General features: G+C 42.8%; 1 protein-coding gene across 1 annotated transcript; it reads right to left on the bottom strand.

Annotated features, from left to right (window-relative positions):
* Positions 1 to 1,324: 1,324 nt before the first annotated feature.
* On the bottom strand, positions 1,325 to 17,257 carry LOC143923649 (up-regulator of cell proliferation-like). The gene is made up of 3 exons (XM_077447458.1): positions 17,114 to 17,257; positions 8,522 to 8,703; positions 1,325 to 6,276 (listed from the first exon to the last, which is right to left on the bottom strand). The coding sequence occupies exons 2-3, from the start codon at positions 8,541 to 8,543 to the stop codon at positions 1,619 to 1,621; spliced, it is 4,680 nt and encodes a 1,559-aa protein (XP_077303584.1). The 5' UTR covers positions 8,544 to 8,703; positions 17,114 to 17,257; the 3' UTR covers positions 1,325 to 1,618.
* Positions 17,258 to 24,174: the final 6,917 nt, after the last annotated feature.

Here is a 24,174-nt window from a genome sequence, read left to right as displayed (position 1 = left end):
TCGGATTACAGGTAACAAACTCCTACATGCTGGTGAAGAACATCAGATCTGCAACGTGAACTCTATTGGCATTACTGATAGAAAGGACCCTATATTACCATTTTTAGACCTGGTTCACCGCTCCTTCACCGCTCCAAAGAAGCTGCTGGCAGGATTTTTTGGGACTCCCTGCCAGCGCACCACTCCAGTGTGAAAGCCCTCGGGTATTAGCCATATGTGGGTGATGGAGCTTTGGAGGATTCAAATGAACGTCTGCCCAGCTGTACAAAGACTGGCTTATACCTGACTGCTGCCTATGCATTTTTGACCTTTGAAATGAGAGTCTAAGAGGAGAGTAAGAGTCCGTGTGTTTGGGCGTTGTGGTGGAATTATCACTTGTGTGCTTTGCAGCTGCACTTCACTCCAGAGGCCGTTTCTTTCTGAATAATTTCTGTGGACTTTTTCTTTGCCTTATGGACTATTATGTTCTATATTGATGTTTAAGTGCTGCACCTGTACCTTTTTTATCCAATTTTGTTGACTTTTCACCAACATTGTGCAAGCAGCTAAACCTAGCTGCAGATACAAATCATGAATTGGAACACCAATTAAGAGACAGGTCTTCTCATCCAACATGAGTACCTGGCCTCACAAATGTTCTTTTGTCTGAATGGACACAAATGCTCACGGACATCCTGCAAAATCTTGGGGAAAGCCCTCCCCAAAGAGTGTAGGATGTTGAAGTCACAAAAGGAGGCCAACTCCATATTAATAGCCATGATTATTAAATGAGAGGTCTAGCATGCTGATATGCTGTAGGTGTGATGGTCAGGGGTCCACATTTGTATAATTCAAAAACTATACATTAGATTTATTTTTTAAACATTAGCACATTTATACTTTATTTGCATCAAACTTTCAGTTTAACATTATACATTTCCTCTCAAATATAAATGAAGGCAATTTTTTTTTTACGTTGTGGATAGCATGGAGAGGAATTGGGACCCCTGTCAAGTTTTTATTGCTGTCTGTGCCCCCATAATGAAGATTCATCCTCTCTATTGCTCCTGATGACCATTTTTACTGGGGGTGAAAGTGAAAGAAAATCACTCATTTTGGTTTGTCACCAGAACTGGAATGGGGGGGGGGGAATCTTACAATGTGGACACTAGTGATAACCAGGGATATCTTCACGTTGGAGGGATTTTTTCACACCTCCTGTTGTGGCTATGGGACAGGAAGTTTAGGGAAATGTCCCCATTAATGGGACACAAATGGCAAAAAAATGAAAGGAGTTATATAAAGCCCCGCAAATGGAAAAAAAATGTAAATGTTTTACCATTGGTTCTACTTTACACACACTTTGAACTTTTTTTATTACAGAATATTGTATATGAGTCCTCTGGTCCTGGCTTACAGTATTAGATTTCTCACAAAGGTAACATTACAAACTCTTTCACCAGTAGCAGTCCTTTAAGTGGCCATAAATACCTGATAGGCCCTTTAATTGGGCTTTAATGATCAGGTGAGCATTCTGCTGGCTTCAGATCACAAGCTTTAACCAGGTGATACAGAAGCCATGCTGCTTCCAGAGAATTAAAGCCTACTTAACGGGTGGCTGGTAGGAGGCATTAATGGGTTAAAGATTAAATGAATCCCTTAGACTTTTCATGGCTTGCTCTTTTGTTATTTTTCTCCAGTTTTTTGGGATTTCAGCTGGTATTGCATCAAATTCTTCTGCAATCTGGGTATTAAATTCTTTTAAGATAAACTTCCAGTAATCTGAGGCATTGATGCCTGGTTCACACTGAATGACCCAGTCTGGATAGAATTTACGGTATTCTTTGTAAAGCTCAGGGACCCATTGTGTGTATGAATTTCTGAAGCATCCATTTCCTACCACATCGGTGGAGCATATGGAGTTACAAAGGACATTAGTTGCAAGGTCTTTGTATCCTGCAAGCCCCTGAGGTCGGTGCACTGATGCAAAATGCTCGGTGTGGTCATGTCCTCCAGCTTCACAAGGAACTTTACAGAATGGACACAGCTTGCCACATCCAAAAATTCTCTTAAACAGCTGATCCCGCGGATTCAGAGTGACCATGGAAAGCACATAGTCAATGTCTAGAGAATTCATTTCTACTAAAATCTCATCCACCTGTTTAGAGAAAGAAGACTGAATGTATTCAGAAAATTGCTGGGCCTTGTCATTGTTCTGGAATAAAATCACATTCATAGCGTTCCTCGGAATGACTAATTCTTTTTGCAAAAGCTTACAAAACATTTTCAAAAAGGAAGAGACATTTGTACTTTCTTGTACAGTTGGATCTTTCAATGCATTGTTGACCACATGTGTGATTTTATGAATAATTTTCTCATGCAAATCTTTAAGGCCATCAGGTTTCCCGTAATTGTGTATTATATGTGCTTGAAGTTGTCTCTTCACAAACACCTCATAATCATTAATATATATCATATATTGGTCAAAGTCCTTTTCTTCCAACAAATATTTAAGCTGGTTGAACTGGAAAAACATTCGACTACTGTATTCTTTGGAGTGTTCACTGAGCAAAATATCATCCACAATTTCTCTCCCAAGGTTTTTATAGATAAATTCTACTATTGAGGGGTTCAGGCAAGACCGGCAAAATTCCTCTGCCCTCTTTTTACATTGATCTTTCTCAAGGAATATATTCCTAAAGGTGGCGAGATACTGAGGTTTTAACTTCTCCAAGCTGATCCTTGGATCATTCTCTTGGATGAAGTTCTCGTGCATCTTCTGGAACATGGGAGCCGCTCTCCCCAAGACATGAAGTTTCAAGTCTAACTCAAACTGAGGTGATATATGGAGTTTCTGAGCAGCGCTCTCTTGGAGTTCTTTGTTTACCATATTTAAAAGCTCTTGGCAATAGGTGTCATGGTAATCCTCTTTTGTGTTCATTTTAGCAATGACATGCAATTTGTACTTGAGCAGCAGTGCATTCACATACTTATTCATTTGAACCAATCGATCATCAGGATATTTGCTTGAGATTGTATTAGAGGCTGCGTTGTACCAACTTGCGTCAAAGTGTTGTGGCTGGGCTGCAAAGCATTTCTTTTCATATTCTTTCAAGTTGTGTATATTGTGCAACTTCATAGTTACGGCTCCTATGCTGTGCCTCATGTCCGTTCTAAGTTGGTGTAGGATTTCTTGACCAATGTTGTGTATACTAAGGCTAATCAATTTTATTTCCATAAATGTTTCATTCCATATTTTCTCAAACTCTTCATCGTGATTAAGCAAGACTTCACAGTTTTTGAGGGTTTGGTATTTGCTTGCGGCTTTCTTTTCAATAACCTCCATAAATGTATTCTGATTTGATTGAATCACGGCCTTCCCTCTCTGAATTTGCCAATATTCATTTAATCTCTGCTTTACATCGTCTTCAAGTTGTTTCCTTATGGAGCTTACACTCCTGAGAAATTCTTCTCTGTATCTTTCTATCAGATGGCTGTTTTCAGCTCCACTGTCAAAATACCTTTCTAAAGTTTCTCGCATGAAGTTCTCTTCGCTCTGCAGTATCTCGTACATATTATTAGTTGGATCTGCGCTTGGCTCTTTCTGTGAATTTGGCTGATTCCGGATTATATTTTCTGTCTCCTGCATCCATTTAAACATGACTTTGCTGAAGTTCCACTTCAGCTCAGTATACTTAACATGTAGTTGATCATAGGCATCTGCCACCAGACTGTTTCTGAAATTGAAGATAAAGTTTTCATATTGCACGGCCTCCCACAAGCTTCTTATCCATTCAGAAAACTCGCTCCAGCTTTGGGCCTGTCTTTTAGATGTTTTAATGACATGTAGTAGGTATTTTTTAAATTCATAAACCTTGTCACTGTAACCTGTACTTACTGAAGACATTGGTGGGACACCATGCCAGAGACCAGGAATGTACCAGCTATGGTTCTCATGGTCAGCATCCAGAACATCAGAAAAAGAGTTGATCCCGTTCTTTTTTTCCATTTTTGCTGCAGTCCTTGTCATTTCATCAAGGTTATCCATAATCTTCCTTCTATCTCTTAAGCATTTCTCACTAGCAGCAACATCAGAGACATTCTGATGTAGGAAGTAGTATTTGGGTTTTTTGCCAATGGTTTCCATCCTTAGAAATGCATGGACTACGATCTGTAAAATATCGTTCATTTCTGCTGCATTTTCCATGGAAAAGTTTATGATCGTAATGTCACTCAAGCCAACCACTAGGGTTGCTAATTCATTGTCACGTTGGTTAGATCCATCCAGGGAAGACATCTCTGGAGCTTTTAAACCTTCTGTGTCAAGTACCAAAATGAAAGAACAGCCTAGCTCCTGCTGAAAGTTCTCTTCAACTTTAATAAGTGTCATGAAGGCTCCTTTTGTACATCGGCCACTGGCCACTGGGAACTGCAAACCAAACATGGTATTCAGAAGGGTGGATTTCCCTGTGCTCTGCACCCCCAGGACAGTTATAACTCTAATTCGGCACTGGCCTCCTGTCTTCTTATCTAGCTCACTCAAAACATTAGTTATCCACTCCAGTGGTATACTGGAGGAATCTCCATCAATCAGTTCCAGCGGCAAGCCATCCAGTAAAAGTTCTGCTGCAATTTCTGGCAGCTTGTCAAATTTTCGTTCCTCATTCTGTATCTCATTATTTTTTAAAAGATTGCATTCAGCATCATAAAACTGACTCAACTCTCGTATGAAGTGCTCAACACCCAGAGGGCTCTTGGACATGATTAAGTCTAGCTGATTGATATCTTCGCTGTCTTTGTACTCATTCTGCAATTTTAATAGGTTGGCTCTAGCAATTGAATCAAGGAAAATCTTCATCCATTTTAGAAAATAGTATCTCTCTGAGCAATTCTTCTGTGATATTGACTCTGTGAAGGCAACAATGCCTGCAGATGGAGTATGCGAATACTGCTGTCGGATTAATTCTGTCCTTGTGTTTTCAAGTTTTTCCCTGTAGAGTTGGGAATTTTCCTCCCCTTGCTTTCTCATTCTACATATTTCTGTTCTCGTTGTGGCCAGTTTTTTACATAGATCTCCTTGTAGCTTAATTGTTTCTTCTTTATACTCTGCTACGTCATAGATACTTTTAGTTATTTGTAATGCCCTCTGTTTGGCTGACTGACATTCTTTGGAGAGCTCGTCTACATGAATTCCAAGTTCACAAGCGGTCTCTGCCATCTTCTCCAAGGTGACCTGCTTGGTGGGTTTTTGAATGAACTCTTTCATTATGTTCTGTAGGCGTCGAACCAAATCTGCATCATTCTTATTCTTTTCTATTAAATGCCTGCCATCCATTTTTAATGCCGAGTTCAGTGACTGTAACATACAGTCATTTATTTCTAGGTTTTGGGAAATAAAAAAATATTTGGTGTTGGCATCTCCAAGCTTGGACAACTGCATGCACTCCGTCTCACTAACACTGTCTGCAAATATGAAAACTGCAGACGATATCTGGGTTAAGAAGCTGAACTGTGTCCTATAAGAAGAGATATGGCCATGTAGGTTTGTAACTGCAATGGGCTCTGGAAAAATGTCTGAGTTTCCTTGACCAATGGGCAAATACCAAAACATTTCTACCAAGCCTTTGGAGAGTTTTTTTTTAATGTATCCACCTTCCATGTCTCGGTGCATGAAGAAATTATGATACTGCTGGGGTGGTGTTAGTATTTGGTTCAGGATGGCAGATTTGGATAAGCTGCAGTCTTCTAGCCTTGCAAAAGTAAAAACTGGCATCTGGATGTTCACTACATTGTCCTCCCTAAATCCATTCTTATCTTCTAGTGAATGGGGTCTCCATTTTTTAACAATGTCCCTCAATGCCCACAACATGTAGGTGCATTCTGAACCATTGCAAGCTGGGAGTAGCAGGGGTACAGCAAACTGACACATAGACAATTTTGTGACAATCTCCTGTTGTAAAATGCTGTCAGAGCAATGCAGAAGAATGCACAGGATATCTAGGGGATGGAGGTCTCCCGAATGGTCTAGGTCTGCACTTTCAGATGATGGATGTGTAAAGTCTATGCTCAAATCCGATTCTGATTCCTCTATATGTGCTCTCCGCGCATTCACATTTAGCGCCATGAGCTTTTTTAGGAAATACCATGGAGCATCTTCTATAGTGCGAAGGTCAATGTCCTTTAGACTATCACGTCCAATTGTTAAAATTTTATGAACATTCATCTTTGACTTCTTGTACTTTTCCATTCTTAACCGGCAGAGTATATCATCAAAAATGTCATTAATGCCTGGAGGAGCTGGAAGAAAGAGGAAATGATTAATAATACATGCTTGGCAAAGTAATATATATAGTAATATAGTAAATATATAGCAACATTTCTGGTCAGTGACAGGGAAAGTTTTTAATAAATTTGTATTTAAATTGTATATTAAACAATACGGAACTGCATTACCCTTTGTCTTTATATCTTGCTAGAGTTAAGTTGTCTAATGCAAACTCGTGGGCATGCTTTTACTGCATATTTTGCCTAAAAAAAAGCCTTCCCTTTTCATTGGCCTGCCTCTCCATAGGCTATCTCCTCTTCAGTCTATCATGAATGCTGCTGCCAGACTTATCCACCTTACCAACCACTCAGTGTCTGCCAACCCTCTCCTCCAATCCCTACACTGGCTCCCAATCACCCAGCGAATTAAATTCAAAATACTAACCACCACATACAAAGCCATTCACAACTCTGCCCCGAGCTACATCACCAATCTTGTCTCCAAATATCACCCAAACCGTCCCCTCCATTCTTCTCAAGACCTCCTACTCTCAAGCTCTCGTCTCCTCCTACCACACTCGTCTCCAGGATTTCTCCAGAGCCTCTCCAATCCTCTGGAACTCGCTACCTCCACCGGTCCGGCTATCCCCTACTCTTGCTACCTTCAGACGATCCCTGAAAACTCATCTCTTCAGGGAAGCCTATCACGTCTCAAACTAATCTCCTACCACTTCCATAAACTCATTCCCAACAGTAATAACCTTCTGTACCACCTGCCACACCCTTTTAGATTGTAAGCTCTTCTGAGCAGGGTCCTCTTAATCCTCTTGTATTTGATTGTATTGTAACTGTATTGTCTCCCTTTTATATTGTAAAGCGCTGCGTAAATTGCTGGCGCTATATAAATCCTGAATAATAATAATAATAATACATGTCTCATTTGTTCCAATCCATAGCTAGTAGCAAGAGGCAGGTACAGTTGTTTTGCTCATGTTTTTCTGCAATATTCATCTTTAAACTGGCACTGACATAAAAGGTAAGGATAGACTATTACACCTCACTTATCGATCTGTGACTGCTGCCCCTCTCTGCCAATCCCTTCACTGGCTTCCCCTACCCCACCGTTTAACATTCAAAATGCTAACCATAACATACAAGGCCTTACACAACATCGCCCCCATCTACATCACCAACCTCATCTGCAGATATCGCCCAAATCGTTCCCTCCGCTCCTCCCAGGACCTCCTGCTTTCTAGCTCTCTTGTTACCTCCTCTCATGCTCACCTTCAAGACTGATCCAGAGCCTCTCCCATCCTCTGGAACTCCCTGCCCCAGTATATCCGATCAGCCCCTACCCTGTCCACCTTTAGGAGATCCCTGAAAACTCATTTATTCAGGGAAGCCTATCCCACACCCACCTAACAACTGTCCCTAAACCACCCCCATCAAATCCTTCTCTGCAGTTACTACCTTTTGTACCACCACCCCCTCCCTTTAGAATGCAAGCTCTACGAGCAAGGCCCTCCTATACCTTTTGTATTGTACTGTAATTGTGTTGTCCCCCCCTATACATTGTAAAGCGCTGTCTAAACTGTTGGTGCTATATAAATCGTGTATAATAATAATAATAATAATAATAAGCTAAGGTTCAAATCCATTGAAACTGTCAGAACATATCAGGCCACGGGTGCAATCAGCTGCAGCTGTTGAATTCTGCTGAATTCCCAGAGGAAAGGGGACGCTATTGACACCATTGACCCTAATATGGCCACATAGCCATGCATGGTCATTGATATTGACCCCTGGAGGTTTTGTCATCATGCCGACCAGAGCTCACAATACTTTTGCATTCACCATATTTCCAAGTTATTATATGAGCACCACTTAGCGCAGGAGCAACAACTATACAATGCGGATGGTGGACCAGCAAAGGAAAGGATGTGGAATTCCCTTCCACAGGCGGTGATCTCAGCAGGGGGCATTGATAGTTTCAAGAAACTATTAGATAAGCACCTGAACAACCGCAACATACAGGGATATACAATGTAATACTGACATATAATCACACACATAGGTTGGACTTGATGGACTTGTGTCTGTTTTCAACCTCACCTACTATGTAACTATGTAACTATGAAAGTAAAGAAACCATGACACGACTACCCAGAAGACTGCTAGATTTAAGGTATGTATTCTTTCATTTAAAAAAAAAATGGATGCGATGTTTACATGATAGATATGCATAGTTGTAAAAAAGCCAGGGGTTCAGGTTTCTTACCCATTTCATGAGGATCTGCCATCTTTGCTGACTCTATGGGTGTATTCCACACTGTGATCACATCAAGACAGGAGACGACCCCCGAGGTTGCCAGATTTCCGAGCCCTGGTACCCTAGGTGGGGTCGGGTTTTTTTTGTTTTTAATGAGACACAAGGGCGAATATTCACACAAAAGGCTGACCCTAAGTACAAAAAAAAAAAAAAATTATATGTGATTTTCCATAGACAGGTCATTTATTATGGAGCATATTTTTCTAATCTACAGAGAAAGACAAAATAATTTTTAAATATTCTCTGAAAATTATAAAATTGCACAAACAGTGAATATAAATAAATCTACACACTTTTAAAATGTCAGGTTTCTGTGATGTAAAAAAAATGAGACAAAGATAAATTATTTCATAACTTTTTCCACCTTTAACCACTTAAGGACCGAGCATCTTTCTGAGATTTGGTGTTTACAAGTTAAAAACATTTTTTTTTCCTAGAAAATTACTTAGAACCCACAAACATTATATATATTTTTTTCAAACGCTCTAGAGAATAAAATGGCGGTCGTTGCAATACTTTTTGTCACATTGTATTTGCACAATGGTCTTACAAGCGTACTTTTTTGGGAAAAAATTCACTTTACTGAATTAAAAAATAAGACAACAGTAATGTTAGCCCAACTTTTTTTATATTGTGAAAGATAATGTTATGCCGAGTATATTGATACCCAACATGTCACACTTAAAATTTGTGCCTGCTTGTGGAAAGGCAACAAACGCTTACCTTTAAAAATCTCCATAGGCAACGTTTAAAAAATTCTAGAGGTTGCATGTTTTAAGTTACAGAGGAAGTCTAGGGCTAGAATTATTGTTCTTGCTCTAACGATTGCAACAATACCTCACATGTGTGGTTTAAACACTGTTTTCATATGCAGTCGCTGCTCAGGTATGCGTTCGCTTCTGCATGCAAGCTCAGCGGGACGAGGCGTTTGTAAAAAAAAATGTTCTTCTTATTTATTTAAAATTGTATTTTTAATTTTACATTGTTCTTTAAAAAAAAAATTGGGTCACTTTTATTCCTATTACAAGGAATGTAAACATCCCTTGTAATGGAAAAAAAAGCATGACAGGACCTCTGAAATATGAGATGTGGGGTCAAAAAGTCCTCACATCTCATATTTACACTAAAATGCAATAAAAAAATAAAATTTAATGTCATTAAAAAAAATGTCCCTTTTAGATCATTGGGCAGAAGTGATGTTTTGACGTCGCTTCCACCCTGCAATGATATGGAGATTCCCCTCATTTGTCTTCATGTCAGGCTAGGGAGAGGATCTGATCGCCTCCGCCACTACCGGTGGCTCCGGTAAGCGCCGGAGAATGACAGGAGGGGGGCCTTCTGTGTCACAAAGCTTGGAATTAAATTGCCCAGGAGTCATTCTAGGAGGCAGGACTTTGTTACAGCACCGCCAAACAATTAAGATCCAAGCTCTGTGACACAGCGGGAGATCCCAACTGTGTGTGACATACACAAGGAGAGGAAGAGGGAGTGGAGCACTCTGGCACTTCGGCGCCCCCCCTCTGCCTCAGTTTGCGGCGCCGGGGAGCAGTGCACACTGTGCACCCACCCAGGATCATCCCTGTCGCTGCAGCCACAGCTCAAAGTAACCCCAGGGCAGGCGGCCTACAGGGAAATTTCCCAGTATCCCGGTAGGCCAGTCCGGCCCTGATCCTGGTGGACCAGTCCTGCCGGCCGTTTGTAACCGGTCAGTACTTTGAGACCCCTGCTTTATACTGTTTGAAACTACAAGTTCTGGGGTGCTAAAAGACTAAAGGGCAAGCAGAATGACGCCTTGATGATGAAACGTGTAGGACGGAGCTTCTTTGCGTCACTTCCGGGTTTGAAGCTGTGGAACGCAAAACGTCCCGAGTTCCTGGTTTTAAAAGCTTTTTACTTACTGAGATAATGTGAGTAAGTTATTCATCGTTTACGTTTGAATAAACCCATTTGAAATATGGAATTATGCTATGGGAGTAACTCTTTCCTACATGTGGGTGATGTGGAGTAACATCTTAAACGTAAAAAAAAGATTGATCTCTAAAAGCGTGGATCTGGATATTGCTGCACAGTGGCAAGTAATTCCGTTGAGTGCATTATCTATAGGGGCACTGTAAGAAGCACAAAGGAACATGTTTGAAGAGCACCTGTCATATATTTTTATATATTTTCAATTTATTTTTAGCATATGGACTGAATAGCAGGGCACCATTTTCAAGTTTGCAATACTGCATAACAATCAGCATTGTTTTTCATATTACAGAATCACTCAGCACTTGGCACTTTGTATATAATTTCCACAATTGCATGTCATATATGTATAGCAGATTTATGTTTCCGTATAGCACCAGATATTTATCACACAAGCATTTTTATTCGATTTTTATTAGGCTTTGCAACTGCAAAGGAGGTGTAGCATTAGCATATCTCAGACCTTAAGGGGTTGTATCACCTGAACAGCACCATACCTACCCTTAAATTTCATATTTGCATTTTTATACTCCACTTAGGTCTTTGTATTGGTAGGGGCAGTAGTTCCTAAATATTCAATTACAGCCATCTGCGTGGCATCATCCATAATCTCATAATCCCAGATAAATTGGACTGTTCTGGGCTCTTGGGACATGGGCTTCAAAACTGAACCTCTCACCCTGAGGGCTGCATCGCTGGGCACAGGGTGGCTGTCGCTGTTACCGCATCTGCTGCACTGCTGATCAGGTCCACATTTCATGCACAACCATGCGGTCATCGCTGAGTTCCGGAGTCCACAGCAGGCCACAGGAGGCCAGTCAAGCACCTCACTGTGGACACTCAAGAGCCTGCACATGGACTTCTTGCTTCACAGATCCCCTGTAGCAACAGGATTGGTGGGTGTCCATTAGCCAATCTTATCTCTGACACTGTTCTCAAGGACAATGCATGCAGACACCGTTACACCTGACCCATTGGAGGGTCTTTGCTGGGAAGATATAACACCTTTTACATTCATTGCCTTATAACATCTCTGGGCCCCACCATAGCTAGCTGAAAATTGTGGGTACCCACACTCCAAGGACCTTCTTTGCTTCAAATGAGACTCTTCTTACAGAACCTGTGGCACAATATAACTCAGCAACCATTACATTACTGTTTACTAAATGGGAACTCCTTCTCCTTATCTCATTGAGAGAAGACCCCCCTTTCATTAGTGGTCAGTGGAAGAAGGCTCCCCTTTCATTGGTGGTTAGTGGGAGAAGGCCCCCCTTTCATTAGTGGTCAGTGGAAGAAGGCTCCCCTTTCATTGGTGGTCAGTGGGAGAAGCCCGCCCTTTCATTAGTGGTCAGTGGAAGAAGGCTCCCCTTTCATTGGTGGTCAGTGGGAGAAGCCCGTCCTTTCATTAGTGGTCAGTGGAAGAAGGCTCCCCTTTCATTAGAGGTCAGTGGGAGAAAGCTCCCCCTTGTATTGGTGTCATTGGAAGAAGACCCCCCTTTCATTAGTAGTCAGTGTGAGGGCCCCCCTTATATTGGTTGTTAGTGAGAGTAAAAGCCCCTTTTATTAGTGGTCGGTGGGAGAAGGCCCCTCCTTACGTTGGTGGTCATTGGGAGAAGGCCCACCTTTCATTAGTGGTAATTGGAAGAAGGCTACCCCTTGTATTGGTGTCATTGGGAGAAGGCCCCCCTTTCATTATTGGTCAGTGGGAGAAGACTTCCCCTTACATTGGTGGTCAGTGGGAGAAGACTCTTCTTACATTGGTGGTCAGTGGGAGAAGGCTCCCCTTACATTGGTGTTCAGTGTGAGAAGAACCCCTTTCATTAATGGTCAGTGAGAGGAGGCTCTCCCTTATATTGGTGGTCAGTGGGAGAAGAATCCCCATCACATTGGTGGTCAGTGGGAGAAAGTACCGCTTTTATTAGTGGTCAGTGGTTCAAGGCTCCCTCCTTATATTGGTGCTTAGTGCAAGAAGGCCCCACTATCAAGTTGTCAATGGGAGAAATTAGTGGTTAATGAGAGAAGGCTGCCCCTTATATTGGTGGTAATTGGGAGAAGCCCCCCCCCCCCCCACTTTTCATTAGTGGTGACGGGGAGAAGGCTCCCACTTGTATTGGTGTCAGTGGGAGAAGGCTTCCCTTATGTTGGGGGTAACAGATCATTTATATTGTTTACATCCTATTTCTTGTGGCGTCAGGGCCTAAAGGGAATGAACTGACTAAAAGTTTCCTCCTCCCCCTCTTGCTTTGGGGTCATAAATTCTTTTTCCAACTAATTCATTATAACAACTTGACTTATTGTTATTATTTCTTTGTGTGTTCCTGTGAATTCATTTTACTGCATTATCTCTCAACTTACACCTGTGCAGGGCCAGATTAAGAACATCATGGGCCTGGTGCTGAGGATTTTGGTGGGGCCTTTTATAAACAATAAATAAAAATGCAAACAATTTTTTGTTATAACAAATTAAATTAAAGAGAGAGAGGGAGGATGGGAGAGAAAGAGAGAGAGAGAGAGAGAGAGAGAGAGAGAAAGGGGATGAAGGAGGTGTGAGGGGTGAGGGAGGGAGGATGAGAGAGAAAGGGGGGATGGGAGAGAGAGGATGCACATGAACATGTGTGGAAATGACATCAACACAGCCTGGCCAAGGCAAGTGATCGAAGGCACAGAACCCAGAAGGAAGTCCGGGTGAAGATAGAAGTGCCCGGGCCCCGCTGCATTGATCACAGCACAGCACTTGAGGGCTCAGTCTGACAATTTAAGTGTACCCTAATGTGCTAATATGCTGGACATACTTGTACATTATGGCATAACCTACCCCAGAGCCTCTAAAAAGTAGTAATGTTAGAAAAGTTTACTACTGCTTTAATATCACAGGAGCCTCTCATGGGGCCCCCTACTGACCCTGTGGCCCTTGGGCAGTGCCTAAGTGCATAGTTGTCAACATTTCAAAACTATTACATACAGGAGAGAAGTGTGGAGAGTAGGACAGTAAGCAGTAATTACAGGGGAGGAGTGTGGAGGGAGGGTATGATGGAGGGCACTATCTATAGGAGAGGAGTATTGAGGGTATGACAGTAAGTAGTATGTACAGGAGAGGAGTGTGGAAGGTATGACAGAGGACACTATGTACAGGAGAGACGTGTGGAGGGTATGACAGTGGACACTATGTATAGGAGAGAAGTGTGGAGGGTATGACAGTGGGCACTATGTATAGGAGAGAAGTATGGAGGGTATGACCGTGAGTAGTATGTATAGGAGAGGAGTGTGGAGGGTATGACAGTGGGCACTATGTATAGGAGAGAAGTGTTGGAGGTATGACAGTGGGCAGTATGTATAGGAGAGAAGTGTTGGAGGTATGACAGTGGGCACTATGTATAGGAGAGAAAGTGTGGAGGGTATGACAGTGAGTAGTATGTACAGGAGAGGAGTGTGGAGGGTAATGATGGTGGGCACTATGTATAGGAGAGGAGTGTGGAGGGTACGACAGTGGGCACTATGTACAGGAGAGAAGTGTATGACAGCGGGCACTATGTACAGGAGAGGAGTGTGTAGGATATGACAGAGGGCGTTATATATAGGAGAGAAGTGTGGAGGGTATGACAGTGAGCAGTATGTAATTATTGTATTCACTGGCAGAACACAATAACACTGCGGGAGTGATTGCCCCATTCACAGGTCAGGAGGTGAGAGGGTGTGTGGGGACAGACTGGGGAGAGATACTAGTCAGTCCCTGGGTAGGCACTGGTTAGTATCAGAGCCAGATACACACAGGTTATATACGCCACGATTGTTATTCTAACACTAGACCTCCTCTGTAACTCTAAACATGTAACCTGTAAAAAAATTTTAAGCATCGGTTAGTACACAACAAAAAATCGTGCTAACTTTAATGGGTTTTTTTAATGAATGAAAAGTTTCTTTCCAAAAAAAAAAGTTTGAAAAATTGCTGCGCAAATTTCGTGTAACATAAAAAGTTGCAAAGACCACCATTTTATTCCATAGGGTCTCGGCTAAAACAACATATAATGCTTGAGGGTTCTGAGTAATTTTCTAGCATAAAAAAAAATGATGACTTTTACATGTAGGAGAGAAGTCTCAGAATGGGCCTGGGTGGCAAGGGGTTAATTATTATAATCACTTTATTATAAGCACTGTGAGTTCATCCTCTCAGTCTGCTGCAGAGTGTTCCAGCTTGTATTTAAACTGCCGCTCTGTATGTAGCTTCTGACAGGCTGCGCAAGGAGCCCTGTATCTCCGGAACCATAGGTGATAGCAGCCCAATATTTTAACCAGTGCTGGAGTGGGTCTTTAGCTACCTACCCCCTGACTCCTGATCACCGAGCTACAATCCTCGAAGTCTATCTTTATTTTTTATTTTTTTTTGGGCAAATGGGCCTATCTTGAGAAAGGGGACTGGAGCTGCAGCTCCAATAGCCCCTATGTTAATCCGGCCCTGAACCTGTGTCCGTTATAGTCTGTTTGACTTAATATCCCAGTAGGTAACTTGCATACATTACTAACTATTGGTGTCTTTGCATTTTATGTCTGCTATAAATATGTCAGAACCCAGAATATCAGAGGTGTTGGGGAGCTTGCAAGGTTAACCAATGGGGACAAGCTACTTCCAGTGGCCCTTGTGAGGGTAGCCCACATGTTTTTGATTTTTGCATGGGGTTCCCCTCTTGCTTGGAGGGACCCCATGCTTTTTTTTGTGGGGTCCCAGTTAAAGTTTACACTGGATCTGAAAGGCCTGGTATAAATTAAGGATTTTTTTTTTGTGATGATCCCCCATTTAAATGCATGAGACCCTCATCTAGGATAAGGGTGTGTTATAGATTAATGAAATCCTCGGCCTCTTCGATTACAAAGACATGGAAGCGGTTGGGCGCTGTTATTTAGCTGACAATTGAAATACTTTTTTCCTATGTAAATGTCAGTGTTGCTATAGTAGGTTGTATACACAGGGAGGGTCAGGGAATCCCCAATACTTCACTTTAATCATTACTAAAATGTCTGCTCCTGGCCAAACTGAGTTTAGTTATGAGTACAATATTTTTGCTTCAGCACGTTTTCCCAAAGATCAGTGCCCAGAATCGCGCCAAACACCACCCCCCCCCCCCCCCCCTCCATGCCATCTGTTTGACAATCCCTTGCCTGTTCGCTTGGAAAATAGACATTTCTGTCTTTTAACATTCGATCCCAATCAACTTCACATTCTGAATCCAAACTTTAGAAATGTTTGCCAAACCTGTCCCAAACCAAACCCATCAGGTACGTTCAGCTCATCAGTAATTCTAATAATAATGGCCAGAAAAGAAAAAAAGACTATGAACATTGCAGCGCTTCCTCACATTGGTGGTCAGTGAATTGCCTATTTACACTGGGAGTCATTGTAGTACTCCCTTACATTGGAATAAAATGTCGTGTCCCCTTATACTGATGGTCAGTGGGAGAAGCCCCCCTTTCATTGGTGGTTATTGGGAGAAGACTCCCCCTTAACATTGTTGGTCAGCGGGAGAAGACTCCCCCTTACATTGGTGGTCATTGGGAGAAGAATCCCTGTTACATTGGTGGTCAGTGAGAAAAGGCCCCCTTTCATTAGTGGCCAGTGGGAGAAGACTCCCCTGTACATAAGTGCGAGAAAACCTTTCAGTAGTGGTCATTGGTAGACGAATCCCCCTTATATTGGTGATCAGTGCAAGAAGGCCCATCTATCATAAGTGGTCAATAGTAGAAAACCTCCCTTTCATTAGTGGTCATTGGGAGAAGGCTCTCCCTTATATTGGTGGTCATTGACAGGAGGTCCCCCTTTCATTAGTGGTCATTGAGAGAAGGCTCTTCTTTCATTAGTGGTCAGTGGGAGAAGGCCCTCCCCTTTTATTAGTGGTCAGTGGGAGAAGACTCCCCTTGTATTGGTGTCATTGGTAAAGGATCCCCTTTTAATTAGTAGTCAGTGCAAGGGGGCCCTCCTTATGTTGGTGGTCAGTGAGAGAAAAAGTCCCTTTTATTAGTGGTCAGTAGGAGAAAGCCCCCCCCCCCTTTCATTAGTGGTCAGTGGGAGAAGACTTCCCCTTATGTTGGTGGTCAGTGGGAGAGGACTACTCCTTACATTGATGGTCAGTGGGAGAAGGTCCCCCTTACATTGGTGTTCAGGGAGAGAAGGGTCTCCATTACATTGATGTCAGTGAAAGAATATTAGATTGGTGGTCAGTAGGAGAAGGCCTCCTCTTTCATTGGTGGTCAGTAGGAGAATGCCTGCTCTTTCATTGGTGGTCAGTGGGAGAAGACTCCCCTTATCCTAAAGGTCATTGGAAATAATTTCCCTTACATATGAGAGCACTAAGAACAATTCCACCTTACAGAGATCTGTGGGAACATGAAACTGTATCTGAGAGGTAGAAATTGCTCACAGCTCAAGGAACCCTTACCAAACTCTGGAGGAACCCTAGAGATCCACAGAACCTTGGTTGAAAATAACTGCACAAGACAATTTAAAGATTGCAATTTGTGATATATGTGTAACTCTCAAGGTGTTCATTCAGAAATACAAAGTGTAAAAAATGTCTTGCTTACCTTACTGATCCTGACCAGGTCTATAGCCTAGCGAAGTGTGTCTGAGAGGAAGTGATCAGAAGTCTCCACATAGAAAGCAATGCCACGTACAATCCCCAAATCAAAATAATATTACCGTCCTGGCAGTGGGTTTGTCTTCTTGGTTTTCCCCTTCTCAGGTTCTCATACCAGGAAGTTTCCCCCAGGTGGACAGGTTCTTCTGCTGTTTCCGCAAAGATCTGAGCCTTACATTCCGACCTTTTACTGACTTTAAAAACAACTCGCTGTCAAGTGCATGGAATATAGCAGCTATACTGTTCCTGGTTGCCGAATATGTTTTAGTGGGTTTATGTTTATTAAAGATGATAAAGATGGAAACATAAAATACAAAATGAAAACATTTTAGTTTCTATGTATTGCATGAGCCTCGTAATGCACAAATATGGGCAAAACAAATGCACCGGACTCTCATCGCACCCTGCTGTGCATTGGAAAAATTGGGGTATGTGCTTTTTTTTTTTAAAGTGCAAATAATGCAGGTCTGTGTTCAATAATATATTAATAAATGTACTATAATAAACACTTCTTTTTTTAATTACAAGCAGTGTAGACTGAATCTGAATCTGGTTCTTGTAATCCCCTATACAGCAGATCTAAGACTAGGAGAGGGAGAAGCAGCACAAGGAGCCAATCAGTTGTGCTGCATTGTTCATTTGCTATCAGGGGAAATACTGATAGGAAGGAGAGAGCATACTGTCAGAGGGAAGAGCTAATTGGTCTTCTGCTTGTCCTTTACCTCCACAGGCTGGGGAAGGAACACAACCTGTAAGTGTTACTCAAAGTGTTAGTTTACCTTTACAGAAAAAATGTGAATGTGAACTAATACCAGACACCCTCCCCACAGTCCTGGTCCGCTGTACTTACCTCTAGGGTTGGCAAGCTGTCAGCACCCCAGCAGTCCACGGATTTGAAACCCCTGCTATTCTCCCCAGGGCCGTCTTTAAGGCAGGGCAAAAGGGACAGTTGCCCTGGGCCCTGTCATTGTTGTGGGGCCCAAATCAGCTGCCTCATACTTGCCAACTATCCCAGTTTAAATTCCCTTGTATTTTGAAGTTTTAGTCCTGTGCTGTGTCCCAATATCTCAGTGTGAACTGCTGGTATTAATGCTGCTCAGCTCTGCCTTATTGTTGTGCACAGATGACTCACCTGCAGACCCTGTGCTTACATGTAAATAAACGGTGGCCAGTGGTATTGATATGTAAATAAAGACGGCATTCATATGTATATCATGCCCCCCTGCAGTGAGGATATGATGTGCTGTAACCTCTAGAAACCCATCAGTGAGCAGTATTACTGTACAGTAATCTCTAGCAACCAATTAAGCAGAAACCATTTGCTGTAACCTCTAGCAACTAATCAGTGAGCCGTAATGTGTGCTGTAGCCTCTAGCAACTAGTCAGTAATGATATGTTGTAACCGATGGCAACCAATCGCAATCGCTGCCTGATCTGATACAGTAAACTGATTTTAAGTCTAGCTGCTATTTATTGTATGTCTCAGAGCAGGTGGAGAGTGAAATTGCATGGGGGGGGGGGGCAAGAAAATGTTTTGCCCAAGGTCCAATCAATATTAAAGACAGCCCTGATTCTCCCTCTTCTTCATGCTGCACTTTTGGGATGGACCAGATCAATTCTGCTTGACCTTCGCCAGCAAATGATAGCGCTATCATGTAATGACTGATAAATCGCTCAGTGGACATAAATGAATCAGTTTTTTGTTCGTTTTTTTCACATATACCTAGTGCAGACAGTTCGGACGGGAAACACATTAACCTTTCAATTTATCATTTGTTGGGCAGAAAATTTCCAAACTTGTCCTTCGTTTTTTTTTGTCTCAAAAACATCCCAACGATTACAGATTTGTGCCCATTAACTGGCCGAAAAAGAAATGAACTGTCCAAATGATCCAACTTTCGGATGATTTTTCGTATAGTGTATGGCCAGCATTATTCTATACGGTGATCATAAACAGACTATGCATGTCAGTAAATACGCGTAAGCGTGAGTAAATAAGCGGTGCTGGTTCCTCCAGTATATCATGTATAGAGTGTTTTGAGTAATCAGGCATCCAAGGTCCTGGGTTTGGTTTAAGTAGACCATGGTATATGTCTATATGTCTTTTTAATTATTTAATTTCTAAATAAATTAGGTTGTTAAAAGAATCTCACTTCTAGTCATTTGGCTTATAAATCCTTTGAGATTTTTTTCTATAATACATTGGCGATAGGTTTTGGAATTAGTCCATATGACCAGGAGATGTGTGACATTATAATTCATTTTGTCCCATGCTGAAGTGTAGCATTTGTAGATTGTTAGTTGTCTGGCTGTCAGAATAAAGACATAGGATTTATTGACATACTTTCTCTCCGCTCACTTACTCATAGGGGGTTTTGTAGAAAAAACTTCTATCTGCAAATGTGTCAATCATTTCCATCAACTCAACTCAAATCGTTACCATAATTTGCTTGATACATTAATGTTCTAGGATCATCAGCACCATCTAGTGGCACGTAGTATTTTTTCTGACTGTAGTATTTCAGTAAAAGTGAGCATTTATTGCCTCTACAGCTAGACCCTCTAGTATTAAAGGGTAACTCCACCTTCGTGGGGGGAAAAAATAGAAAATAAAGAAAAAAAATATAGCATGTACAATTGCGATACAAGTTATATTGTAATTGAATTTTATTAAAAATTACCCTTTCTTTTCAATCTGTAATTTTTTTATAAATGCATTGCAATATGGCTACATGGAGAATGTGTACTTATCACTCCCCAGAAACATTATTTCCTGCTTGTGTGATTGGCTCACCAATTTTCCAAGAAATCTGCCTTAGATACAAGTCAGATTTCAGGCATCCCCTGCAACAAAAATCTAATTTTTGGTGAAATATTTCCAATAGGAACACATCTAAAGGGATACAGACCCAGCAGCTTTCCTCATTAGTGCTCTGCAGCTGCCACAGCGGACTGATAGTTATGAAACCACTCCCATTCGACTCACTAAGCCCAGAGACACAGACAAACACACAGGGATTTCTTCAGAATAACAAAAGGTAGGAATCTGTAAAAAAAAAAAGGTAGTTGTAATCCTTGCAATGTACAGAGATCACCCAGAGGGGAATGTTTATTTCTCAACAAAAGGGGAGTTACGCTTTAAACAAATGATGGAGGAGATTTATTGCGATTATGTGAATAATGGACACATTTACAAACAAATTTGTGATACATGAACCTCATAGAGTACTAAAGTCATCATCATGACAGCCAGGGAATTAACTAATCTGCTGGAAAGACCCTTATCCAAGCACGCAACCTGGCAGGCCGCAGGAAAAGAGGGGGGATGAGAGAGCGCCCCCCCTCCTGAACTATACCAGGCCACATGCCCTCAACATTGGGAGGGTGCTTTGGGGTAGCTCCCCAAAGCGCCTTGTCTTCATGTTGATGGGGAGAAGGGCCTCAACCCCACAACCCTTGCCCTTGGTTGTGGGGGTCTGCAGGCGGGGGGGCTTATCAGAATCTGGAATCCCCCTTTAACATGGGGACCCCCAGATCCCAGCCTTCCCATCTGAAATGGTTAGGGGGTACAAATGTACACCTACCATTTCACAAAAAATTTGTGAAAATGGTAAAAAAAAGAAAATGCATGCCTTGGGACAAGTCCTTTATTAAAAAAATAAAAAATAAAACTGTCCCACGAAGTCTTGTTCTTCTTCTTCTCTCACTCCGAAGAAAAAGGAAAAAAAAGCTGCCTACGATCTGCCTCCATAGGAGGTCCCCACCATAATGACGGGCCTCTCAGGTGACAGTTCTTTTATAACTGAGGGCGGGGCCACACAATGACATTGCCGGGTGAACCCGCCCCCTGTGACGCACGGGAACATCCCTATGGCTTTCCCATAGCGTCAGAGGGGGCAGGGACACTCGCTTATGTAACCAGGTGGCTCCACCCCCTCTGATGCACAGGGACATCCCTATGGCTTTCCCGTAGCGTCAGAGGGGGCTCAGTTACGTAACTGAGTGACCCCGCCCCTTCTTACGCTATGGCAATGTCATTGTGTGGCCCTGCCCTCAGTTATAAAAGAACTGTCACCTGAGAGACTGTCATTACGACGGGTGTCTCCCATTAAATTTTGGTTCGGGGTTCCTCTGTGAGGGAATCCCATGCCGTTTTTATCAATGAACTTTTATGTGTATATTGCTGGGACCGACAATTCATTATAGCCATGAGTACTTTTAACCACTACAATACTGAGAACTTTCGCCCCCTTCCTTCCCAGCCCAATTTTCAGCTTTCATCGCTCTCGCACTTTCAATGACAATTGTGCGGTCATGCTACACTTTACCCAAATGACATTTTTATCATTTTGTTCGCACAAATAGAGCTTTATTTTGGTGGTATTTATTCACGACTCAGTTTTTTATTTTTTGCTATATAAGTGCAAAAAAAAGCGGAAATTTTGAAAAAAAAACCCAATATTTTCTTTTTTCTATTTTAAAAGAAATCCAATCAAATCAAATTTTGTCATAAATTTAAGCCAAAATGTATTCTGCTACATGTTTTTGGTAAAAAAATTCTGTTAAGTGTATAATAATAGGATTTTTACAACAGCTTACCTGTAAAATCCTTTTCTTGAGAGTACATCACGGGACACAGGAGCTCATTACATAGTGGGTTATATAGGTCACCCCTGGTGATTGGACACTGGTTAACCCCAAAGCAATGTTCAGATTGAGGGGAGGGAGACACAGATCATAATTATAGACCGCCATGGGCCGGAGGACCTAAACTGCAGCCTGCAGTACACTGCGCCCGAAGGCGATATCCTCTTGCCCTCTGACATCCACCTGATAGAATCTGGTGAATGTGTGGACTGATGACCAAGTTGCAGCCTTAGGGCCGGTTCACACTGCAGGCGATGTGAGGCGACACCGACTTGCCTCGCCGCGACCTGCCGCGACCTCAGCGGCAACTTGCAGATGACTTCTGTATAGAAGTCAATGCAGGTCGCCCAGAAGTAGTACAGGAACCTTTTTTCTGAGTCGGAGCGACTCGAGTCGCTCCTCTCAGAACGGTTCCATTGTACAGAACGGGGGCGACTTGTCAGAGCGCGGCGAGGCAAGTCGTGTCGCCTCGCATCGCCCGCAGTGTGAACCGGCCCTTACAGATCTGAGCCAGGGAGGCCTGGTGATGCACTGCCCAAGAAGCACTTACAGCCCTAGTAGAGTGCGCTTTCACTTGAAAAGGAGGGATTTTCCCTCTAACACTATAGGCCTGATAAATAATCTGTCTAATCCACCTTGAGAGAGTGGATTTTGATGCCGCCTGGCCCTTCATAGGGCCTTCCGGCAAAATAAATAAGCAATCAGTTTTCCTTATCTGAGCTGTTGCTTGAAGATAGATACTGATTGCCCTAACCACATCCAAAGTGTGCAAGGATTCTTCTTCTGCGGACTGTGGGTCCGGAAAAAAGGATGGTAGGATTACATCTTGATTCAAATGGAATCCCGACACCACCTTAGGTAGAAAGGACCTGTTGGGGCGCATGACCACCCGGTCCTTATGAACAATTAGATACGACTCTTTGCTGGAGAGAGCTGCTAATTCTGACACTCTTCTAGCCGTGGAAATGGCTACCAAGAAAACCAATTTTTTGGTCAAAAGAACTAATGAAGCCAGATGCAAAGGTTCAAAAGGTTGCCTCTGCAAAGTCGAGAGAACCAAATTTACATCCCATGGGCATACCGGAGGTTTGACTGGCGGCCTTATCCGCATAGCCCCCTGGATGAAAGCCCGCACCAGGGAATGCGATGCAAGTGGCTTTTGAAAAAAATACTGACAAGGCCGAAATCTGCACCTTGATAGTGCTTACGGCCAAATTAATTTCTAGGCCTGACTGGAGAAAGGCCAAGATCCTGCTAATGACATACTTTCTATGATGCCATCCCCTGAGTTCACACCAGGAAACATATGCCCTCCAGATTTTGTAGTAAATAAGCCTGGAGGCCGGCATTCTGGCATTAACCAGAGTAGAAAGGACTGGCCCCGAAAGCCCACGGCCTCTCAGAATGTGGGTCTCAGCAGCCAAACCGTCAAATTCAGACTGTGTAAAGCAGGATGGTAAATTGGACCCTGTGAGAGCAGATCTGGCCAGAGAGGGAGGATCCATGGCCTGCCTACAGCCAACTTCATGATCTCTGCATACCACGGTCGCCTGGGCCAAGCCGGGGCTACCAAAAGGACCGACTTTGTTTACCTCTTGACTCTTCCCAGGAACCGCGACAGAAGCGGGCACGGGGGGAAAGCATAAATCAGATTGTACTGATCCCAGGGAACTGTCAGAGCATCTGACCCCTGAGCAAGTGTATCTCTTGTTCTTGATACAAATTTGTCCAGTTTTCTGTTGAACCTGAACGCACATAGATCTACATCTGGAGTACCCCACCTGCGATATATGCCCAAAAACACATTCTCCTGGGCACAACTGCTGGCGACTCAGAAAATCCGCCTGACAATTTTCCACTCCTGGAATGAAGACTGCAGAAAGGCATGGAACATGCTTTTCTGCCCAGACAAGTATGCGATTCACCTCTTTTCGCGCTACCAGACTGCGGGTACCGCCCTGGTGATTGATATAGGCCACTGCTGTGTCATTGTCGGACTGAACCCGAACAGGGAGACCCCGTATTACGGAAGACCACCTTATGAGAGCCATATAAACTGCCCGGATCTCCAAGACATTTATGGGCAATAGCCTCTCGATCGCAGACCATTTACCCTGCGAGCACGTCTCCTCCAAAACACTGCTCCCCAGCCTGTCAGGCTGGCATCTGTCGTAATAACCTTCCATGGAAGAGGAAGAAAGGTTTTGCCTTTCAGCAAATTCTCGGTTTATAACGACCAGACGAGACTTCAGAAAGGCCCTGGGGATAGACGCATAGGCTTCCTGTTCCAGGCTGCAAGGATGCATCATTGCAGAGGCCTTGAGTGGAACTGGGCAAATGGAACGGCCTCGAAGGAGGCGA

Source organism: Lithobates pipiens, unplaced genomic scaffold (genome assembly GCF_037356315.1).
Source record: "Lithobates pipiens isolate NorthernLeopardFrog02 unplaced genomic scaffold, aLitPip1_a1.2 Scaffold_22, whole genome shotgun sequence".
NCBI lineage: Eukaryota > Metazoa > Chordata > Amphibia > Anura > Ranidae > Lithobates > Lithobates pipiens.
Note: the sequence above shows the minus strand (reverse complement) of the source record. Positions and strands in the feature narration are given on the sequence as shown.

What these genes read in the sequence shown, in the direction of transcription:
- LOC143923649 (XM_077447458.1), bottom strand. Translation starts at nt 8,543, where the DNA reads ATGGCAGATCCTCATGAAATGG. An exon ending in GGCAGATCCTCATGAAATGG is followed by an intron (nt 6,277 to 8,521) that starts GTAAGAAACCTG and finishes TCTTTCTTCCAG; the next exon opens with CTCCTCCAGGCATTAATGAC.